Source organism: Salmo salar, chromosome 22 (genome assembly GCF_965601325.2).
Source record: "Salmo salar chromosome 22, fSalSal1, whole genome shotgun sequence".
Classification (NCBI taxonomy): domain Eukaryota; kingdom Metazoa; phylum Chordata; class Actinopteri; order Salmoniformes; family Salmonidae; genus Salmo; species Salmo salar.
In genome coordinates this window covers 55,702,700-55,723,715 of record NC_138312.1, presented here as the reverse complement: position 1 = coordinate 55,723,715, position 21,016 = coordinate 55,702,700, and the positions used below count along the sequence as shown (strand labels likewise).

Genomic DNA, 21,016 nt, shown 5'->3' with positions numbered 1-21,016 from the left:
TATCCAGCTATGTCCAGCTATGTCCAGCTGTGTACAGCTATGTATAGCTATGTTCAGCAATTTCAAGCAATGTTCAGCTATATCCAGGTATATCCAGCTATATCCAGCTATGTACAGCTGTGTTCAGCTATGTCTAGCTACATTCAGCTGTGTCTAGCTTTATCCAGCTATATCCAACTATATCCAGCTATGTCTAGCTACATTCAGCTGTGTCTAGCTTTATCCAGCTATATCCAACTATATCCAGGTATATCCAGCTTTTTCCAGCTATGTACAGCTATTTCCAGCTATGTTCAGCTATGTCCAGCTATATCCAGTTATATCCAGTTATATCCAGCTATGTCCAGCTATATGCAGTTATATCCAGCGAAATCCAGCTAGATCCAGCTATGTCCAGCTATATCCAGCTATATTCAGCTATGTCCAGCTATGTCCAGCTATATCCAGCTATATCCAGCAATGTCCAGCTATATCCAGTTATGTCCAGCTATATCCAGCTATGTCCAGCTATATCCAGCTATGTCCAGCTATATCCAGCTATGCCCAGCTATATCCAGCTATGTCCAGCTATATCCAGCTATATCTAGCTAAATCCAGCTATATCCAGCTATTTCCAGCTATTTTCAGCTATGTCCAGCTATGTCCAGCTATATCCAGCTATGTCCAGCTATGTCCAGCTATATCCAGCTATGTCCAGCTATGTCCAGCTATATCCAGCTATATCCAGCTATGTCCAGCTGTGTTCAGCTATGTCTAGCTACGTTCAGCTGTATCTAGCTTTATCCAGCTATATCCAGCTATATCCAGCTATGTCCAGCTATGTTCAGCTATATCCAGCTATGTCCAGCTATATCCAGCTATATCCAGTTATATCCAGCTATGTTCAGATATATACAGCTATGTCCATCTATGTCCAGTTACGTCCAGCTATATCCAGTTAAATCCAGGTATTTTCAGCTATGTCCAGCTATGTCCAGCTATGTCCAGCTATGTCCAGCTATGTCCAGCTGTGTCCAGCTATTTCCAGCTATGTCCAGCTATATCCAGCTATATACAGCTGTCCAGCTATGTTCAGCTATATCCAGCTATATCCAGCTATATCCAGCTATGTCCAGCTGTGTCCAGCTATATCTAGCTATATCCAGCAATGTCCAGCTATATCCAGCTATGTCCAGCTATGTCCAGCTATGTCCAGCTATATCAGGTTATATCCAGATATGTTCAGCTATATACAGCTTTGTCCATCTATATCCAGTTATGTCCAGCTATGTCCAGCTATGTTCAGCTATTTCCAGCTATACTCAGTTATATCCAGCTATGTCCATCTATATCCATCTATGTCCAGCTATATCCAGTTATATCCAGCTATGTTCAGCTATATCAAGCTATATCCAGCTATGTCCAACTGTGTCCAGCTATATCTAGCTATATCTAGCTATGTCCAGCTGTGTCCAGCTATATCCAGCTATGTCCAGCTATATCCAGCTATGTCCAGCTATGTCCAGCTATGTCCAGCTATATCCAGTTATATCCAGCTATGTTCAGCTATATACAGCTATGTCCATCTACGTCCAGTTATGTCCAGCTATGTCCAGCTATATCCAGCTATATCCAGTTAAATCCAGCTATTTTCAGCTATGTCCAGCTATGTCCAGCTATATCCAGTTATATCCAGCTGTGTCCAGCTGTGTCCAGCTATATCCAGCTATATCTAGCTATGTCCATCTATATCCAGCAAATACAGCTGTCCAGCTATGTTCAGCTATGTCTAGCTATGTCTAGCTATGTTCAGCAATGTCTAGCTATGTCCAGCTATATCCAGCTATGTCCAGCTGTGTCCAGCTATATCCAACTATATCCAGCAATGTCCAGCTATATCCAGCTATATCCAGCTATGTCCAGCTATGTCCAGCTATATCCAGTTATATCCAGCTATGTTCAGCTATATACAGCTTTGTCCATCTATGTCCAGTTATGTCCAGCTATGTCCAGCTATATCCAGCTATATCCAGGTTTCCAGCTATGTTAAGTTACATCCAGCTATATCCAGCTATGCCCAGCTATATCCAGCTGTCCAGCTATGTTAAGCTTTGTCCAGCGATATACAGCTATGCCCAGCTATATCCAGCTATGTCCCGCTTTTTCCAGCTGTGTCCAGCTATATCCAGCTATTTCCAGCTTTGTCCAGCTATATCCAGCTATGTTCAGCTATGTCCAGCTATGTTCAGCTATGTCCAGCTATATCCAGTTATATCCAGTTATATCCAGCTATGTCCAGCTATATGCAGTTATATCCAGCTAAATCCAGCTAGATCCAGCTATGTCCAGCTATATCCAGCTATATTCAGCTATGTCCAGCTATGTCCAGCTATATCCAGCTATATCCAGCAATGTCCAGCTATATCCAGTTATGTCCCAGCTATATCCAGCTATATCCAGCTATATCCAGCTATGTCCAGCTATATCCAGCTATGTCCAGCTATGTCCAGCTATATCCAGCTATATCCAGCTATGTCCAGCTGTGTTCAGCTATGTCTAGCTACGTTCAGCTGTATCTAGCTTTATCCTGCTATATCCATCTATATCCAGCTATGTTCAGCTATGTCCAGCTATTTCCAGCTATTTCCAGCTATATTCAGTTATATCCAGCTATGTCCAGCTATATCCATCTATGTCCAGCTATATCCAGCTATATCCAGCTATGTCCAGCTATATCAAGCTATATCCAGCTATGTCCAGCTGTGTCCAGCTATATCTAGCTATATCTAGCTATATCCAGCTGTGTCCAGCTGTGTCCAGCTATATCCAGCTATGTCCAGCTATATCCAGCTATGTCCAGCTATGTCCAGCTATGTCCAGCTATATCCAGTTATATCCAGCTATGTTCAGCTATATACAGCTATGTCCATCTATGTCCAGTTATGTCCATCTATGTCCAGTTATGTCCAGCTATGTCCAGCTATATCCAGCTATTTTCAGCTATGTCCAGCTATGTCCAGCTATATCCAGCTGTGTCCAGCTATATCCAGCTGTGTACAGCTATATCCAGCTATATCTAGCTATGTCCAGCTATGTCCAGAAATATCCAGCTATATCCAGCAATGTTCAGCTATATCCAGTTATATCTAGTTATATCCAGCTGTATCAAGCTATATCCAGCTATGTCCAGCTGTGTCCAGCTATATCCAGCTATGTCAAGCTATGTCCAGCTATTTCCAGCTATGTCTAGCTATATCCAGCTATATCCAGCTCTCCAGCTATGTTAAGCTATGTCCAGCTATATCCAGTTATGCCCAGCTGTATACAGCTATGTCCATCTATGTCCATCTATGTCCAGTTATGTCCAGCTATGTCCAGTTATCTCCAGCTATGTCCAGCTATTTCCAGCTATGTCCAGCTATATCAAACTATATCCACCTATGTCCAGCTGTGTCCAGCAATATCAAGCTATATCCAGCTATATCCAGCTTTGTCCAGCTATATCCAGCTGTGTCCAGCTATATCCAGCTATATCTAGCTATGTCCAGCTTTGTCCAGAAATATCCAGCTATATCCAGCAATGTCCAGCTATATCCAGTTATATCTAGTTATATCCAGCTGTATCAAGCTATATCCAGCTATGTCCAGCTGTGTCCAGCTATATCCAGCTATGTCAAGCTATGTCCAGCTATTTCCAGCTATGTCTAGCTATATCCAGCTATATCCAGCTGTCCATCTATGTTAAGCTATGTCCAGCTATATCCAGCTATGCCCAGCTATGTCCAGCTATATCCAGCTATGTCCAGCTATGTCCAGCTATGTCCAGCTATATCCAGTTATATCCAGTTATATCCAGCTATGTCCAGCTATATGCAGTTATATCCAGCTAAATCCAGCTTGATCCAGCTATGTCCAGCTATGTCCAGCTATATCCAGCTATGTCCAGCTATATCCAGCTATATCCAGCTATATCCAGCTATATCCAGCTATGTCCAGCTATATCCAGCTATGTCCAGCTATGTCCAGCTATATCCAGCTATATCCAGCTATGTCCAGCTGTGTTCAGCTATGTCTAGCTACGTTCAGCTGTATCTAGCTTTATCCAGCTATATCCAGCTATATCCAGCTATGTCCAGCTATGTTCAGCTATTTCCAGCTATATTCAGTTATGTCCAGCTATGTCCAGCTATATCCATCTATGTCCAGCTATATCCAGCTATATCCAGCTATGTCCAGCTATATCAAGCTATATCCAGCTATGTCCAGCTGTGTCCAGCTATATCTAGCTATATCTAGCTATATCCAGCTGTGTCCAGCTGTGTCCAGCTATATCCAGCTATGTCCAGCTATATCCAGCTATGTCCAGCTATGTCCAGCTATATCCAGTTATATCCAGCTATGTTCAGCTATATACAGCTATGTCCATCTATGTCCAGTTATGTCCATCTATGTCCAGTTATGTCCAGCTATGTCCAGCTATATCCAGCTATTTTCAGCTATGTCCAGCTATGTCCAGCTGTGTCCAGCTATATCCAGCTGTGTCCAGCTATATCCAGCTATATCTAGCTATGTCCAGCTATGTCCAGAAATATCCAGCAATGTCCAGCTATATCCAGTTATATCTAGTTATATCCAGCTGTATCAAGCTATATCCAGCTATGTCCAGCTGTGTCCAGCTATATCCAGCTATGTCAAGCTATGTCCAGCTATTTCCAGCTATGTCTAGCTATATCCAGCTATATCCAGCTCTCCAGCTATGTTAAGCTATGTCCAGCTATATCCAGTTATGCCCAGCTGTATACAGCTATGTCCATCTATGTCCATCTATGTCCAGTTATGTCCAGCTATGTCCAGTTATCTCCAGCTATGTCCAGCTATTTCCAGCTATGTCCAGCTATATCAAGCTATATCCAGCTATGTCCAGCTGTGTCCAGCTATATCCAACTATATCTAGCTATGTCCAGCTATTTCCATCTATGTCCAGCTATATCCAGCTATATCCAGCTGTCCATCTATGTTAAGCTATGTCCAGCTATATCCAGCTATGCCCAGCTATGTCCAGCTATATCCAGCTATGTCCAGCTATGTCCAGCTATGTTCAATTATGTCCAGCTATGTTCAGCTTTGTTCAGCGATGTCCATCTATGTTGAATTATATCCAGCTATTTCCAGCTGTGTTCAGCATGTCTAGCTACGTTTTTTATTTATTTATTTCACCTTTATTTAACCAGGTAGGCAAGTTGAGAACAAGTTCTCATTTACAATTACGACCTGGCCAAGATAAAGCAAAGCAGTTTGACATCATACAAAAACACAGAGTTACACATGGAGTAAAACAACATACAATCAATGATACAGTAGAAAAAAATAAGACTATATACAATATGAGCAAATGATGTGAGATAAGGGAGGTAAAGGCAAAAAAGACCATGGTGGCAAAGTAAATAAAGTATAGCAAGTAAAACACTGGAATGGTAGATTTGTAATTTGAAGAAAGTTCAAAGTTAAAATATAAATAATGTGGTGCAAAGGAGCAAAATAAATAAATACGGTAGGGGAAGAGGTAGTAGTTTGGGCTAAATTATAGATGGGCTATGTACAGGTGCAGTGATCTGGGAGCTGCTCTGACAGCTGGTGCTTAAAGCTAGTGAGGGAGATAAGTGTTTCCAGTTCCAGAGATTTTTGTAGTTCGTTCCAGTCATTGGCAGCAGAGAACTGGAAGGAGAGACGACCAAAGGAGGCGTTGGCTTTAGGGGTGACCAGAGAGATATACTTGCTGGAGCGCGTGCTACAGGTGGGTGCTGCTATGGTGACCAGTGAGCGGAGATAAGGGGGGACTTTACCTAGCAGGGTCTTGTAGATGACCTGGAGCCAATGTGTTTGGCGACGATTATGAAGCGAAGGCCAGCCAACGAGAGCGTACAGGTCACAGTGGTGGGTAGTATATGGGGCTTTGGTGACAAAACGGATGGCACTGTGATAGACTGCATCCAGCTTGTTGAGTAGGGTATTGGAGGCTATTTTGTAAATGACATCGCCGAAGTCGAGGATTGGTAGGATGGTCAGTTTTACGAGGGTATGTTTGGCAGCATGAGTGAAGGATGCTTTGTTGCGAAATAGGAAGCCAATTCTAGATTTAACTTTGGATTGGAGATGATTGATGTGAATCTGGAAGGAGAGTTTACAGTCTAACCAGACACCTAGGCATTTGTAGTTGTCCACAAATTCTAAGTCAGAACCGTCCAGAGAAGTGTTGCAGGACAGGCGGGCAGGTGCAGGCAGCGATCGGTTGAAGAGCATGCATTTAGTTTTACTTGTATTTAGGAGCAGTTGGAGACCACGGAAGGAGAGTTGTATGGCATTGAAGCTCGTCTGGAGGTTAGTTAACAGTGTCCAAAGAAGGGCCAGAAGTAAACAGAATGGTGTCGTCTGTGTAGAGGTGGATCAGAGATTCACCAGCAGCAAGAGCGACATCATTGATGTATACAGAGAAAAGAGTTGGCCCAAGAATTGAACCCTGTGGCACCCCCATAGAGACTGCCAGAGGTCCGGACAGCAGGCCCTCCGATTTGACACACTGAACTCTATCAGAGAAGTAGTTGGTGAACCAGGCGACGCAATCGTTTGAGAAACCAAGGCTATTGAGTCTGCCGATGAGGATGTGGTGATTAACAGAGTCAAAAGCTTTGGCCAGGTCAATGAATACGGCAGCACAGTATTGTTTCTTATCGATGGCGGTTATGATGTCATTTAGGACCTTGAGCGTGGCTGAGGTGCACCCATGACCAGCTCTGAAACCAGATTGCATAGCGGTGGGATTCGAAATGGTCGGAAATCTGTTTGTTGACTTGGCTTTCGAAGACCTTAGAAAGACAGGGTAGGATGGATATAGGTCTGTAGCAATTTGAGTCAAGAGTGTCACCTCCTTTGAAGAGGGGGATGACAGCAGCTGCTCTCCAATCTATGGGAATCTCAGACGACACGAAAGAGAGGTTGAACAGGCTAGTAATAGGGGTTGCAATAATTTCGTTAGATAATTTTAGAAAGAAAGGGTCCAGATTGTCAAGCCCAGCTGATTTGTAGGGGTCCAGATTTTGCAGCTCTTTCAGAACATCAGCTGAATGGATTTGGGAGAAGGAGAAATGGGGGAGGCTTGGGCGAGTAGCTGTGGGGGGTGCAGTGCTGTTGAATGCAGTAGGGGTAGTTAGGTGGAAAGCATGGCCAGCCGTAGAAAGATGCTTATTGAAATTCTCAATTATAGTGGGCTTATCAGTGGTGACAGAGTTTCCTATCCTCAGTGTAGTGGGCAGTTGGGAGGAGGTGTTCTTATTCTCCATGGACTTTACAATGTCCCAGAACTTTTTAGAGTTTGAGTTGCAGGAAGCAAAGGAAGCAAATTTCTGTTTGAAAAAGCTAGCCTTGGCGTTTCTAACTGCCTTTGTGTATTGGTTTCTAACTTCCCTGAAAAGCTGCATATCGCGGGGGCAGTTCGATGCTAATGCAGAACGCCACAGGATATTTTTGTGTTGGTTAAGGGCAGTCAGGTCTGGGGAGAACCAAGGGCTATATCTGTTCCTGGTTCTAAATTTCTTGAAAGGGGCATGCTTATTTAAGATGGTGAGGAAGGCATTTAAAAAAAATAACCAGGCATCCTCTACTGACGGGATGAGGTCAATATCCTTCCAGGATACCAGGGCCAGGTCGATTAGAAAGGCTTGCTCGTTGAAATGTTTCAGGGAGCGTTTGACAGTGATGAGTGGAGGTCGTTTGACCGCTGACCCATTACGGGTGCGGGCAATGAGGCAGTGATCGCTGAGATCTTGGTTGAAAACAGCAGAGGTGTATTTAGAGGGCACGTTCAGCTGTGTCTAGCTTTATGCAGTTCTATCCAGCTATATCCAGCTATGTTCAGCTATGTCCAGCTATATCCAGATCTATCCAGCTATATCCAGCTATGTCCAGCAATATTCAGTTATATCCAGCAATATTCAGTTATATCCAGCTATATCCAGCTAGATCCAGCAATGTCCAGCTATATCCAGCTATGTCCAGCTATGACCAGCTATGTCTAGCTATATCCAGCTATATCCAGCAATGTCCAGCTATATCCAGCTATATCCAGCTATGATCAGCTATGTCCAGCTATGTCCGGCTATGTCTGGCTATGTCCAGCTATATCCAGTTATGTCCAGCTATATCAAGCTATATCCAGCTATGTCCAGCGGTGTCCAGCTATATCCAGCTATTTCCAGCTATGTCCAGCTATATCCAGATATATTCAGCTATGTCCAGCTATATCCAGCTATATCCAGCAATGTCCAGCTATATCCAGTTATATACATCTATGTCCAGCTATATCCAGCTATATCCAGCTATGTCCAGCTATATCCAGCTATGTCCAGTTATATCCAACTATGTTCAGCTATATGCAGCTATGTCCATCTATGTCCAGTTATGTCCAGCTATGTCCAGCTATGTCCAGCTATATCCAGCTATATCCAGTTATTTCCAACTATGTCCAGCTATGTCCAGCTATATCCAGTTATATCCAGCTATGTCCAGCTATATCAAGCTAGATCCAGCTATGTCCAGCTGTGTCCAGCTAAATCCAGCTATATCCAGCTATGTCCAGCTATTTCCAGCTATGTCCAGCTATATCCAGCTATATCCAGCTATCCAGCTATGTTAAGCTATGACCAGCTATATCCAGCTGTCCAGCTATGTTAAGCTATGTCCAGCCATATCCAGCTATGCCCAGCTATGCCCAGCTATATACAGCTATGTCCATCTATATCTAGTTATGTCCAGCTATGTACAGCTATATCCAGCTATATCCAGGTATATCCAGCTATGTCCAGCTATGTCCAGCTATGTCCAGCTATATCCAGTTATATCCAGCTATGTCCAGCTATATCAAGCTATGTCCAGCTATGTCCAGCTATATCCAGCTATATCCAGCTATGTCCAGCTGTGTCCAGCTATTTCCAGCTATATCCAGCTATGTCCAGCTGTGTCTAGCTATTTTCAGCTATGTCTAGCGATGTTCAGCTGTATCCAGTTATGTCCAGCTATGTTCAATTATGTCCAGCTATGTTCACTTATGTCCAGCTATGTTCAGCTATGTTCAGCTATGGCCAGCTATATCCAGTTATATCCAGCTATGTCTTGCTATATCAAGTTATATCCAGCTATATCCAGCTAGATCCAGCTATGTCCAGCTATATCCAGCTATGTTCAGCTATGTCCAGCTATATCCAGCTTTATCCAGCAATGTCCAGCTATATCCAGGTATATCCAGTTATATCCAGCTATATCCAGCTATTTACATCTATGCCCAGCTATGTCCAGCTATGTCCAGCTATATCCAGCTATGTCCAGCTATATCCAGCTATATCCAGTTATATCCAGCTATGTTCAGCTATATGCAGCTATACCCATCTATTTCCAGTTATGTCCAGCTATGTCCAGCTATATCCAGCTATGTCCAGGTTTATCCAGCTATATCCAGCTATATCCAGCTATGTCCAGCTATGTCCAGCTATATCCAGTTATATCCAGCTATGTCCAGCTATATCCAGCTATGTCCAGATATGTCCAGCTATGTCCAGCTGTGTCCAGCTATATCTAGCTATGTCCAGCTATTTCCAGCTATGTCCAGCTATATCAAGCTATATCCAGCTATGTCCAGCTATGTCCAGCTGTGTCCAGCTATGTCCAGCTATATCCAGCTATATCCAGGTATATCCAGCTATGTCCATCTATATCCAGCTATGTCCAGCTATGTCCAGCTATATCCAGCTATGTCCAGCTGTGTCCAGCTATATCTAGCTATGTCCAGCTATTTCCAGCTATGGCCAGCTGTGTCCAGCTGTATCCAGCTATATCCAGTTATATCCAGCTATGTTCAGCTATATGCAGCTATGTCCATCTATGTCCAGTTATGTCCAGCTATGTCCAGCTATATCCAGCTATATCCAGCTATATCCAGCTATGTCCAGCTATATCCAGCTATGTCCAGCTATGTCCAGCTATATCCAGCTATGTCCAGCTGTGTCCAGCTATATCTAGCTATGTCCAGCTATTTCCAGCTATGTCCAGCTATATCAAGCTATATCCAGCTATGTCCAGCTATGTCCAGCTGTGTCCAGCTATGTCCAGCTATATCCAGCTATATCCAGGTATATCCAGCTATGTCCATCTATATCCAGCTATGTCCAGCTATGTCCAGCTATATCCAGCTGTGTCCAGCTGTGTCCAGCTATATCTAGCTATGTCCAGCTATTTCCAGCTATGTCCAGCTATATCCAGCTGTCCAGCTATGTTAAGCTATGTTAAGCTATGTCCAGCTATATCCAGCTATGCCCAGCTATGCCCAGCTATGCCCAGCTATATCCAGCTATATCCAGCTATCCAGCTATGTTAAGCTATGACCAGCTATATCCAGCTATATCCAGCTGTCCAGCTATGTTAAGCTATGTCCAGCCATATCCAGCTATGCCCAGCTATGCCGAGCTATATACAGCTATGTCCATCTATGTCTAGTTATGTCCAGCTATGTCCAGCTATGTCCAGTTATATCCAGCTATATCAACCTATGTCCAGCTATGTCCAGCTATATCCAGCTATATCCAGCTATGTCCAGCTGTGTCCAGCTATTTCCAGCTATATCCAGCTATGTCCAGCTGTGTCTAGCGATGTTCAGCTGTATCCAGTTATGTCCAGCTATGTTCAATTATGTCCAGCTATGTTCACTTATGTCCAGCTATGTTCAGCTATGTCTTGCTATATCAAGTTATATCCAGCTATATCCAGCTAGATCCAGCTATGTCCAGCTATATCCAGCTATGTTCAGCTATGTCCAGCTATGTCAAGCTATATCCAGCTTTATCCAGCAATGTCCAGCTATATCCAGGTATATCCAGTTATATCCAGCTATGTCCAGCTATTTACATCTATGCCCAGCTATATCCAGCTATGTCCAGCTATATCCAGCTATGTCCAGCTATATCCAGCTATATCCAGTTATATCCAGCTATGTTCAGCTATTGCAGCTATGCCCATCTATTTCCAGTTTTGTCCAGCTATGTCCAGCTATATCCAGCTATATCCAGGTATATCCAGCTATGTCCAGCTATATCCAGCTATGTCCAGCTATGTCCAGCTATATCCAGTTATATCCAGCTATGTCCAGCTATGTCCAGCTATATCAAGCTATATCCAGCTATGGTCAGCTGTGTCCAGCTGTATCCAGCTATATCTAGTTATATCCAGCTATGTTCAGCTATATGCAGCTATGTCCATCTATGTCCAGTTATGTCCAGCTATGTCCAGCTATATCCAGCTATATCCAGGTATATCCAGCTATGTCCAGCTATATCCAGCTATGTCCAGCTATGTCCAGCTATATCCAGCTATGTCCAGCTGTGTCCAGCTGTGTCTAGCTATCTCCAGCTATTTCCAGCTATGTCCAGCTATATCAAGCTATATCCAGCTGTGTCCAGCTATGTCCAGCTATGTCCAGCTGTGTCCAGCTATGTCCAGCTATATCCAGCTATATCCAGCTATGTCCAGCTATATCCAGCTATGTCCAGCTATGTCCAGCTATATCCAGCTATGTCCAGCTGTGTCCAGCTATATCTAGCTATGTCCAGCTATTTCCAGCTATGTCCAGCTATATCCAGCTGTCCAGCTATGTTAAGCTATGTTAAGCTATGTCCAGCTATATCCAGCTATGCCCAGCTATGCCCAGCTATAAACAGCTATATCCAGCTATGTCCAGCTATGTCCTGCTATATCCAGTTATATCCAGCTATGTCCAGCTATATCAAGCTATATCCAGCTATATCAAGCTATGTCCAGCTATTTCCTGCTATGTCCAGCTATATCCAGCTGTCCAGCTATGTTCAGCTATTTCTAGTGATGTTCAGCTATATCCAGTTATGTTCAGCTATTTTCAATTATTTCCAGCTATGTTCACTTATGTCCAGCTATGTTCAGCTATGTTCAGCGATGTCCAGCGATGTTCAATTATGTCCAGCTATGTTCAGCGTGTCCATCTATGTTCAATTATGTCCAGCTCTGTCCAGCTGTGTCCAGCTATGTTAAGCTATGTCCAGCCATATCCAGCTATGCCCAGCTATGCCGAGCTATATACAGCTATGTCCATCTATGTCTAGTTATGTCCAGCTATGTCCAGCTATGTCCAGTTATATCCAGCTATGTCCAGCTATATCAACCTATGTCCAGCTATGTCCAGCTATATCAACCTATGTCCAGCTATGTCCAGCTATATCCAGCTATATCCAGCTATGTCCAGCTGTGTCCAGCTATTTCCAGCTATATCCAGCTATGTCCAGCTGTGTCTAGCGATGTTCAGCTGTATCCAGTTATGTCCAGCTATGTTCAATTATGTCCAGCTATGTTCACTTATGTCCAGCTATGTTCAGCTATGTCTTGCTATATCAAGTTATATCCAGCTATATCCAGCTAGATCCAGCTATGTCCAGCTATATCCAGCTATGTTCAGCTATGTCCAGCTATGTCAAGCTATATCCAGCTTTATCCAGCAATGTCCAGCTATATCCAGGTATATCCAGTTATATCCAGCTATGTCCAGCTATTTACATCTATGCCCAGCTATATCCAGCTATGTCCAGCTATATCCAGCTATATCCAGTTATATCCAGCTATGTTCAGCTATATGCAGCTATGCCCATCTATTTCCAGTTTTGTCCAGCTATGTCCAGCTATATCCAGCTATATCCAGGTATATCCAGCTATGTCCAGCTATATCCAGCTATGTCCAGCTTTGTCCAGCTATATCCAGTTATATCCAGCTATGTCCAGCTATGTCCAGCTATATCAAGCTATATCCAGCTATGGCCAGCTGTGTCCAGCTGTATCCAGCTATATCTAGTTATATCCAGCTATGTTCAGCTATATGCAGCTATGTCCATCTATGTCCAGTTATGTCCAGCTATGTCCAGCTATATCCAGCTATATCCAGGTATATCCAGCTATGTCCAGCTATATCCAGCTATGTCCAGCTATGTCCAGCTATATCCAGCTATGTCCAGCTGTGTCCAGCTATATCTAGCTATCTCCAGCTATTTCCAGCTATGTCCAGCTATATCAAGCTATATCCAGCTGTGTCCAGCTATGTCCAGCTGTGTCCAGCTATGTCCAGCTGTGTCCAGCTATGTCCAGCTATATCCAGCTATATCCAGGTATATCCAGCTATGTCCAGCTATATCCAGCTATGTCCAGCTATGTCCAGCTATATCCAGCTATGTCCAGCTGTGTCCAGCTATATCTAGCTATGTCCAGCTATTTCCAGCTATGTCCAGCTATATCCAGCTGTCCAGCTATGTTAAGCTATGTTAAGCTATGTCCAGCTATATCCAGCTATGCCCAGCTATGCCCAGCTATAAACAGCTATATCCAGCTATGTCCAGCTATGTCCTGCTATATCCAGTTATATCCAGCTATGTCCAGCTATATCAAGCTATATCCAGCTATATCAAGCTATGTCCAGCTATTTCCTGCTATGTCCAGCTATATCCAGCTGTCCAGCTATGTTCAGCTATTTCTAGTGATGTTCAGCTATATCCAGTTATGTTCAGCTATTTTCAATTATTTCCAGCTATGTTCACTTATGTCCAGCTATGTTCAGCTATGTTCAGCGATGTCCAGCGATGTTCAATTATGTCCAGCTATGTTCAGCGTGTCCATCTATGTTCAATTATGTCCAGCTCTGTCCAGCTGTGTCCAGCTATGTCCAGTTATGTCCAGTTTTGCCCAGTTATTTCCTGTTATGTCCAGCTGTGTCCAGCTATGTTCAGTTATGTCCAGCTATGTGTGTGTTGAATCTACTGTATGTGTTTGCAGCACTAAACTATCGGGTTGTATTCCCCAGGTGACGGTGATGAAGGATCCAGAGAGCGATGACTTCGGCTTCAGCGTATCTGACGGGTTCCTAGAGAAAGGTGTTTATGTCAACATGATCCGTCCCGAGGGCCCGGCGGACCGCGCAGGCCTGAAGCCATATGACAGGATCCTACAGGTGCCTACTGCATCTGTAACTACCCATCAGCCTGTATCTGCCCATCAGCCTGTACCTACCCACTAGCCTGTACCTACCCATCAGCCTGTACCTACCCACCATACTGTACAGTAGATAGACGGACGGACGGACGGATGGATAGATGGATAAAAGCGTCTGCTAAATGGCATATATATATTATTACACACAGATACAGACACACAGACACACAGACAGACACACAGCATGGCACTAGCAGTGTTAGTATCTAATGATCATGTCTGTGTTATTTCACTGGGATTTTCTTCAGCTAGCCTGGCGAGTAACACACACACACCCACCCACCCACCCACCCACCCTCTCTCTCTCTCTCTCTCTCTCTCTCTCTCTCTCTCTCTCTCTCTCCCCCCTCTCTCTCTCTCTCTCTCTCAATTCAATTCAATTCAAGGGGCTTTATTGGCATGGGAAACATATGTTAACATTGCCAAAGCAAGTGAATATACAAAAGTGAAATAAACAATAAAAATGAACAGAACAGTAAGCATTACACTCACAGAAGTTCTCTCTCTCCCTCTCTCCCCCCCTGACTCCCTATCCACCCCTCTCTCCTTCTCCCCCACCCTGCCTCCCTCTCCCCCCTGCAAACTGTACACAATCTGGCTCTCAATACAGACCGCTGGCAAGTTAATAAATGATCAGCGTATTAACAGAGAAAACATGGAGAGACAGGTTGGGTTGTGACCACTGGGAGATGGCAATAGCAACCCCACTGGTGGGAATACAGTACAGTTATTATAATATCTACCCTTTCATACCCATGAGACAGAAGAAAATAAATAAAAAAGCAAGACATTTTTAGACCAGAAGAAGTACAGTATCTATTTCAACCTTTAATACCCATGAGACAGAAGAAAAGATGAAGTACATTTTTAGACCAGAATAGGACAATGGGTATGGTTCTGATTAAGCCAAAGCCACAGTTTAATAAAGTCCACTTATTGAAGGTACTTACTATAAAAACTCACATTCAACGTGTACGGACACGCCCAAGATAAAAAGGTAAATATGCACACGGAGCACATATACCAGTGCTCCTAACATCCAGATCTCAGTCACCTAGCTGTCTTCCAAGCCAAGCCTGATTCTCACTATACGGCCAACCCAAGCTGTACTGTGCTTGCTCTGATATTTTCCTTTCACATTGTCCTTCCAGCCTGGTTTCCAACTGCCACGGTGGATGTGTAACCAGGCCAGAGCAGTACAGCACGGCTTGGCTCAGTTTGGTTCGGTTTGGGCCATATAGTGTGAACCAGAAGAAAACACTATACACTGATGTGGTTAGAAAGCGGAATTAACAGTGCTGTTGCTATGTTGCTATTGACTACGGTGTTTGTGGAGTTTATTCCTAGAAATCAGTCCTTGGTTACAGTGTTTTATGGTTTAGAATCTGATCTGTCTGTGAGTAATCTACAGTGATAGCAGAAGTGTCCATATTGTGGCTGGAATAGGACAACTTCTTAATATGGATGGCGTATGTATGTCTATTTTGACACCCTCCATTTACCATCCCTGTTGTAGTGAGTATTATGCAACACATTAATAAACAACTGTTTCAACATGCACATAGGTCTGAATCCTAACTCACACAAATCATCCTACTGAAATCATTGAATGATTAACACAATAGTCAGAGTTGCACGTGCATATCTATAAGTCAGAATGCCACCCACATTGTGACAAATTCTATACTGTCCAAACTCCAAAGTGACTAATTCTACCGACAGTGTCAAATAATGAATGAATCCGCATGTCTTCCCATTAGTTGGGACATGTTATGTGCCATTGTAAATGTCAACAGTTCTGTAAGTCACTTTGTCTGCAAAAGTCTACAAAATTACTCTATTTTAGAGGTTGGTGAGCCACATGCGTACCAGGGACTTTGACTTTTGACTGAACTTCTAGTCTTGACTCCCAAGTTTCATTATTCAATACTTGCCATACCATCCACCGTTTTTAGGAAATTGTGCTGTAATCAACTATGTACTGAACATGAGTCTAATGAATTACTGAATAGGAGGAAAAGTGAATTACTGAATATGAGTTATTCATTATTGAATACGAGGCTAATGAATTACTGAATATGTATGAATATGAGGCTAATGAATTACTGAATAGGAGGAAAAATGAATTACTGAATATGAGTTATTCATTATTGAATACGAGGCTAATGAATTAACCGAATATGAGTCTAATAAATATCCACTTCCCCTGGGGCTGTAGGTGAACCATGTGCGTACCAGAGACTTTGACTGCTGCTTGGCTGTCCCCCTGATCACAGAGGCTGGGGACAAGCTGGAGCTGGTGATCAGCAGGAACCCTCTGGCCCAGCAACTGCACCATGAACAGGACTGTCTGGACCAGGACCAAGGCCTTCTCGTCTCTGCACTGCAGTCCAACAGTAGGGAACACCACCACTATAGCACCACCACCCGAGCCATGGACCTGTGATTACAGACACGCAGTAAAGACACACAGAACCACAGACCAGGACTAAGGACTACTGACTTCTGCACTGCAGTCCAACAGCAGAGACCACCTCTACAACTAGATCCATGGGCCTGTGATTACAGACACAGACTACAGTCCCACCAAGCCACAGACCACTACCATGGAACTGTATCTGAATTTACAACCGCACACAAAACCATGTGTTTACAGACACACTAATGACCTGTGACTTTACAAACAAAAGACACACAGTCAAAGACAAGCGCCATGGACCTATACATACTACAGATACACAGTATAGACATGCAGAGCCGCAGACCACAACTTTGAACCTGTGATTACAGACACACCATGCCTCAGACCTGTAACTACAGACCTGTAACTACAGACCTGTAACCACAGACCTGTAACCACAGACCTGTAACCACAGACCTGTAACCACAGACCTGTAACTAGAGACCTGTAACTACAGACCTGTAACTACAGACCTGTAACTACAGACCTGTAACTACAGACCTGTAACTACAGACCTGTAACCACAGACCTGTAACCACAGACCTGTAACTACAGACCTGCAACTAGAGACCTGTAACTACAGACCTGTAACTACAGACCTGTAACTACAGACCTGTAACTAGAGACCTGTAACCACAGACCTGTAACCACAGACCTGTAACCACAGACCTGTAACTACAGACCTGTAACCACAGACCTGTAACCACAGACCTGTGACCACAGACCTGTAACTACAGACCTGTAACCACAGACCTGTAACTACAGACCTGTGACCACAGACCTGTAACTACAGACCTGTAACTACAGACCTGTAACCACAGACTTGTAACTACAGACCTGTAACCGCAGACATGTAACCACAGACCTGTAACCACAGACCTGTAACTACAGACCTGTAACCACAGACCTGTAACCACAAACCTGTAACCACAAACCTGTAACTACAGACCTGTAACTACAGACCTGTAACCACAGACCTGTAACCACAGACCTGTAACTAGAGACCTGTAACCACAGACCTGTAACTACAGACCTGTAACCACAGACCTGTGACCACAGACCTGTAACTACAGACCTGTGACCACAGACCTGTAACTACAGACCTGTAACCACAGACCTGTAACCACAGACCTGTAACCACAGACCTGTAACCACAGACCTGTAACTACAGACCTGTGACCACAGACCTGTGACCACAGACATGTAACTACAAACCTGTAACCACAGACCTGTAACTACAGACTTGTAACTGCAGACATGTAACTACAGACCTGTAACTGCAGACATGTAACCGCAGACCTGTAACCACAGACCTGTAACCACAGACCTGTAACCACAGACCTGTAACCATAGACCTGTAACTGCAGACCTGTAACTGCAGACCTGTAACTGCAGACCTGTAACTACAGACCTGAAACTGCAGACCTGTAACTACAGACCTGTAACTGCAGACATGTAACTACAGACCTGTAACTACAGACCTGTAACTACAGACCTGTAACTACAGACCTGTAACCACAGACCTGTAACTACAGACCTGTAACCACAGACCTGTAACTACAGACCTGTAACCACAGACCTGTAACTACAGACCTGTAACCACAGACCTGTAACCACAGACCTGTAACTACAGACCTGTAACTACAGACCTGTAACCACAGACCTGTAACTACAGACCTGTAACCACAGACCTGTAACCACAGACCTGTAACTACAGACCTGTAACTACAGCCCTGTAACTACAGACCTGTAACCACATACCTGTAACTACAGACCTGTAACCACAGACACACAGAGACAGAAACACAGACCAGCATCACAGACCTGTGACACTACTATACAGATAAAATTAAAGGTGCACATACAAAGTTGACGTGTTTACTACGTACATCCCTGGACCTGTGACCAGGTGTTCAACTGACACGGAACCACAGACACTACCCGTGGAGGCTGGACTTGTACCAACAGCTACACCGTACAGACTCACAGAACTCTGTCTTCAGCCCTATCAAACACGGTAAAAAAAAATGTTAAGATGTTTTTACAGATTCCTTTTTACCCCAAGTCTCGTGTTTCCTGTGTTGTCATTATGTCAACCCCTTATATAAAAAAAATGAAGAAACAGTTGACCTGTGACCTATTCTGAAACTGCTTTTGTTTGTTTGAGTCTTCAAAAAGCAGAAGCCATTTCGGCATGGAAAAGCACACGCATATGAACACACACACACACACACACACACACACACACACACAGCACACACACACAGCACACACACACACACACACACACACACACACACACACACACACACACACACACACACACACACACACACATACACACACACACTGTTGACAGATGGTGAAGGAGGACAATGCAGAAGCCTGCTGCTATTGGGGGGCTGATGGGGATAATAAAACGAAAGTGTTTGGTCCTTCAGCAAAGACTTTTATATGGACATATTGTGGTCAGTCAGTGGTCAGATGAAAGACGTTTATATGGACATATTGTGGTCAGTCAGTGGTCAGATGAAAGACGTTTATATGGACATATTGTGGTCAGTCAGTGGTCAGATGAGTATTTACACTGCAATCCTTTTTTATTTGTGTGTATTGATTGATGCGCTTTCATATTTCAACGCTTTGGCCAAACGGATTTACGGATGCCCTCAAGCAACAGAGACATAATAGTAATCCAATGAGTAAAACCATTTCCAGGTTATGCTTGTTTATCCTACTGATGTATTCTTCAGTTTGTCCTCCTTTCTGTCCACTCCCTCTGTTTATCTACCCCTCTACCCCTCTGTTCATCTACCCCTTTACCCCTCTATCCCTCTGTTCATCTACCCCTCTATTCCTCTACCCCTCTATCCCTCTATCCCTCTATTCATCTGCCCCTCTATCCTCTAACCCTCTATCCATCTGCCCCTCTATCCCTCTATCCATCTGCCCCTCTATCCCTCTGCCCCTCTATCCATCTACCCCTCTGTCCATCTACCCCTCTACACCTCTATCCATCTACCCCTCTATCCATCTATGCCTCTACCCCTCTGTCCTGGCACCATGTCCCCATGTGCCATATTGGAATTGGAGGGCACATAACATCCTCTCTGAACTAAACTAAAGCCAAGCTGCCACTCCCCCACCTCTACCGGCCAAATATTACAAATGTTTCCCATGATGGAAAATGGCTGGGGCTATTTTAGACTTACAGTTAAACCTGGGCATAATATAGCAGCACCAAACCCTCTTCCAGCACAGTGTCCAGCTCCCAGCATTTTTAGCCTTGCTGTTAAGAAGTTAAAGCACAGAGGACACTGAGGCCTGCTTTCATTTGACCCCCAGGTCAACCTGAAGTAACAACCTCTCTGTTAATAGATTTGGGCTCTATTCAAGCTGTATCCATGAAGCGTTACAGATTCTGTGCTAGTAATTTAAAGGTGATTTCCGATTCAATCAATCAATCAATCAAATGTATTTATAAAGCCCTTCTTACATCAGCTGATGTCACAAAGTGCTGTACAGAAACCCAGCCTAAAACCCCAAACAGCAAGCAATGCAGGTGTAGAAGCACGTTGGCTAGGAAAAACTCCCTAGAAAGGCCAGAACCTGGGAAGAAACCTAGAGAGGAACCAGGCTATGAGGGGTGGCCAGTCCTCTTCTGATTGAGCCGACATATGTGGGAACACTACTACTGTGGGAACATTGCCTTTACATTCCAGTCTTTCTGCAACACTGAATTTCTGCGATACAGATTGAATAGTGTTCTTGGTATTAATAAACTATGTGCCATTGTACTAATGTACTAATGACCAATGGCAGCAAAGTCTTGGTTTTCATTAGGACACACAACAGAAAACATTTTCAAAACGTTTTTTACAACAGAAAACATTTTCAAAACGTTTTAACAACAGAAAACATTTCAAAACTGTTTACAACAGAAAAAAAATTCAAAAACGTTTTACAACAGACAATGAAAAAAGTCCAGCTAGTTTTCTTCTGACCACGACCCTGAGGTAACACCATATCTGCTCAGGCCACCTATTATTAACCCATATAATCAATAACTACTAGGAATATTGGTTATGAAACAGGGCTGGTAAAGAATCGGTCACGTATCATCCTTCCATCTCCTCTATGCGAGGAATCCTTCTGCTTGATTTGATATTAAGGTCGAATTATAGCGAACACTCATTAATCACAAACCAGGGACAAGAGATCAGAGCTCTCTCTCTGTGAAAAAACAACAACATTTAATGGTAGAAAGAAACAGAGAATTGAAGGATTTTTAAATGAATTACAGTACAGTGCCGTCGTCATTATACTGTAGAAAGGTAATGAATGCATGGTCTTACACACTCTCGATTGCAACGATATTTACCATTCTCAAATCTTTACATTGGTGATCTGGTATGCTCCCTTTTACACAGTATTCATCCAGTCTCCCGAAACATTCTGCAGCCCCGAAATAGT

The 21,016-nt window shown here is 43.6% G+C and overlaps 1 protein-coding gene across 1 annotated transcript in view; it reads left to right on the top strand.

Annotated features, from left to right (window-relative positions):
- Positions 1–17,158, top strand: part of grip2b (glutamate receptor interacting protein 2b) — a 202,976-nt gene extending 185,818 nt beyond the window's left edge. Inside the window, 2 exon segments of the mRNA XM_082967512.1 lie at positions 13,895–14,041; positions 16,301–17,158. Of these exon segments, the coding sequence (XP_082823638.1) occupies positions 13,895–14,041; positions 16,301–16,528 (375 nt within the window). The 3' untranslated portion in view covers positions 16,529–17,158.
- Positions 17,159–21,016: the final 3,858 nt, after the last annotated feature.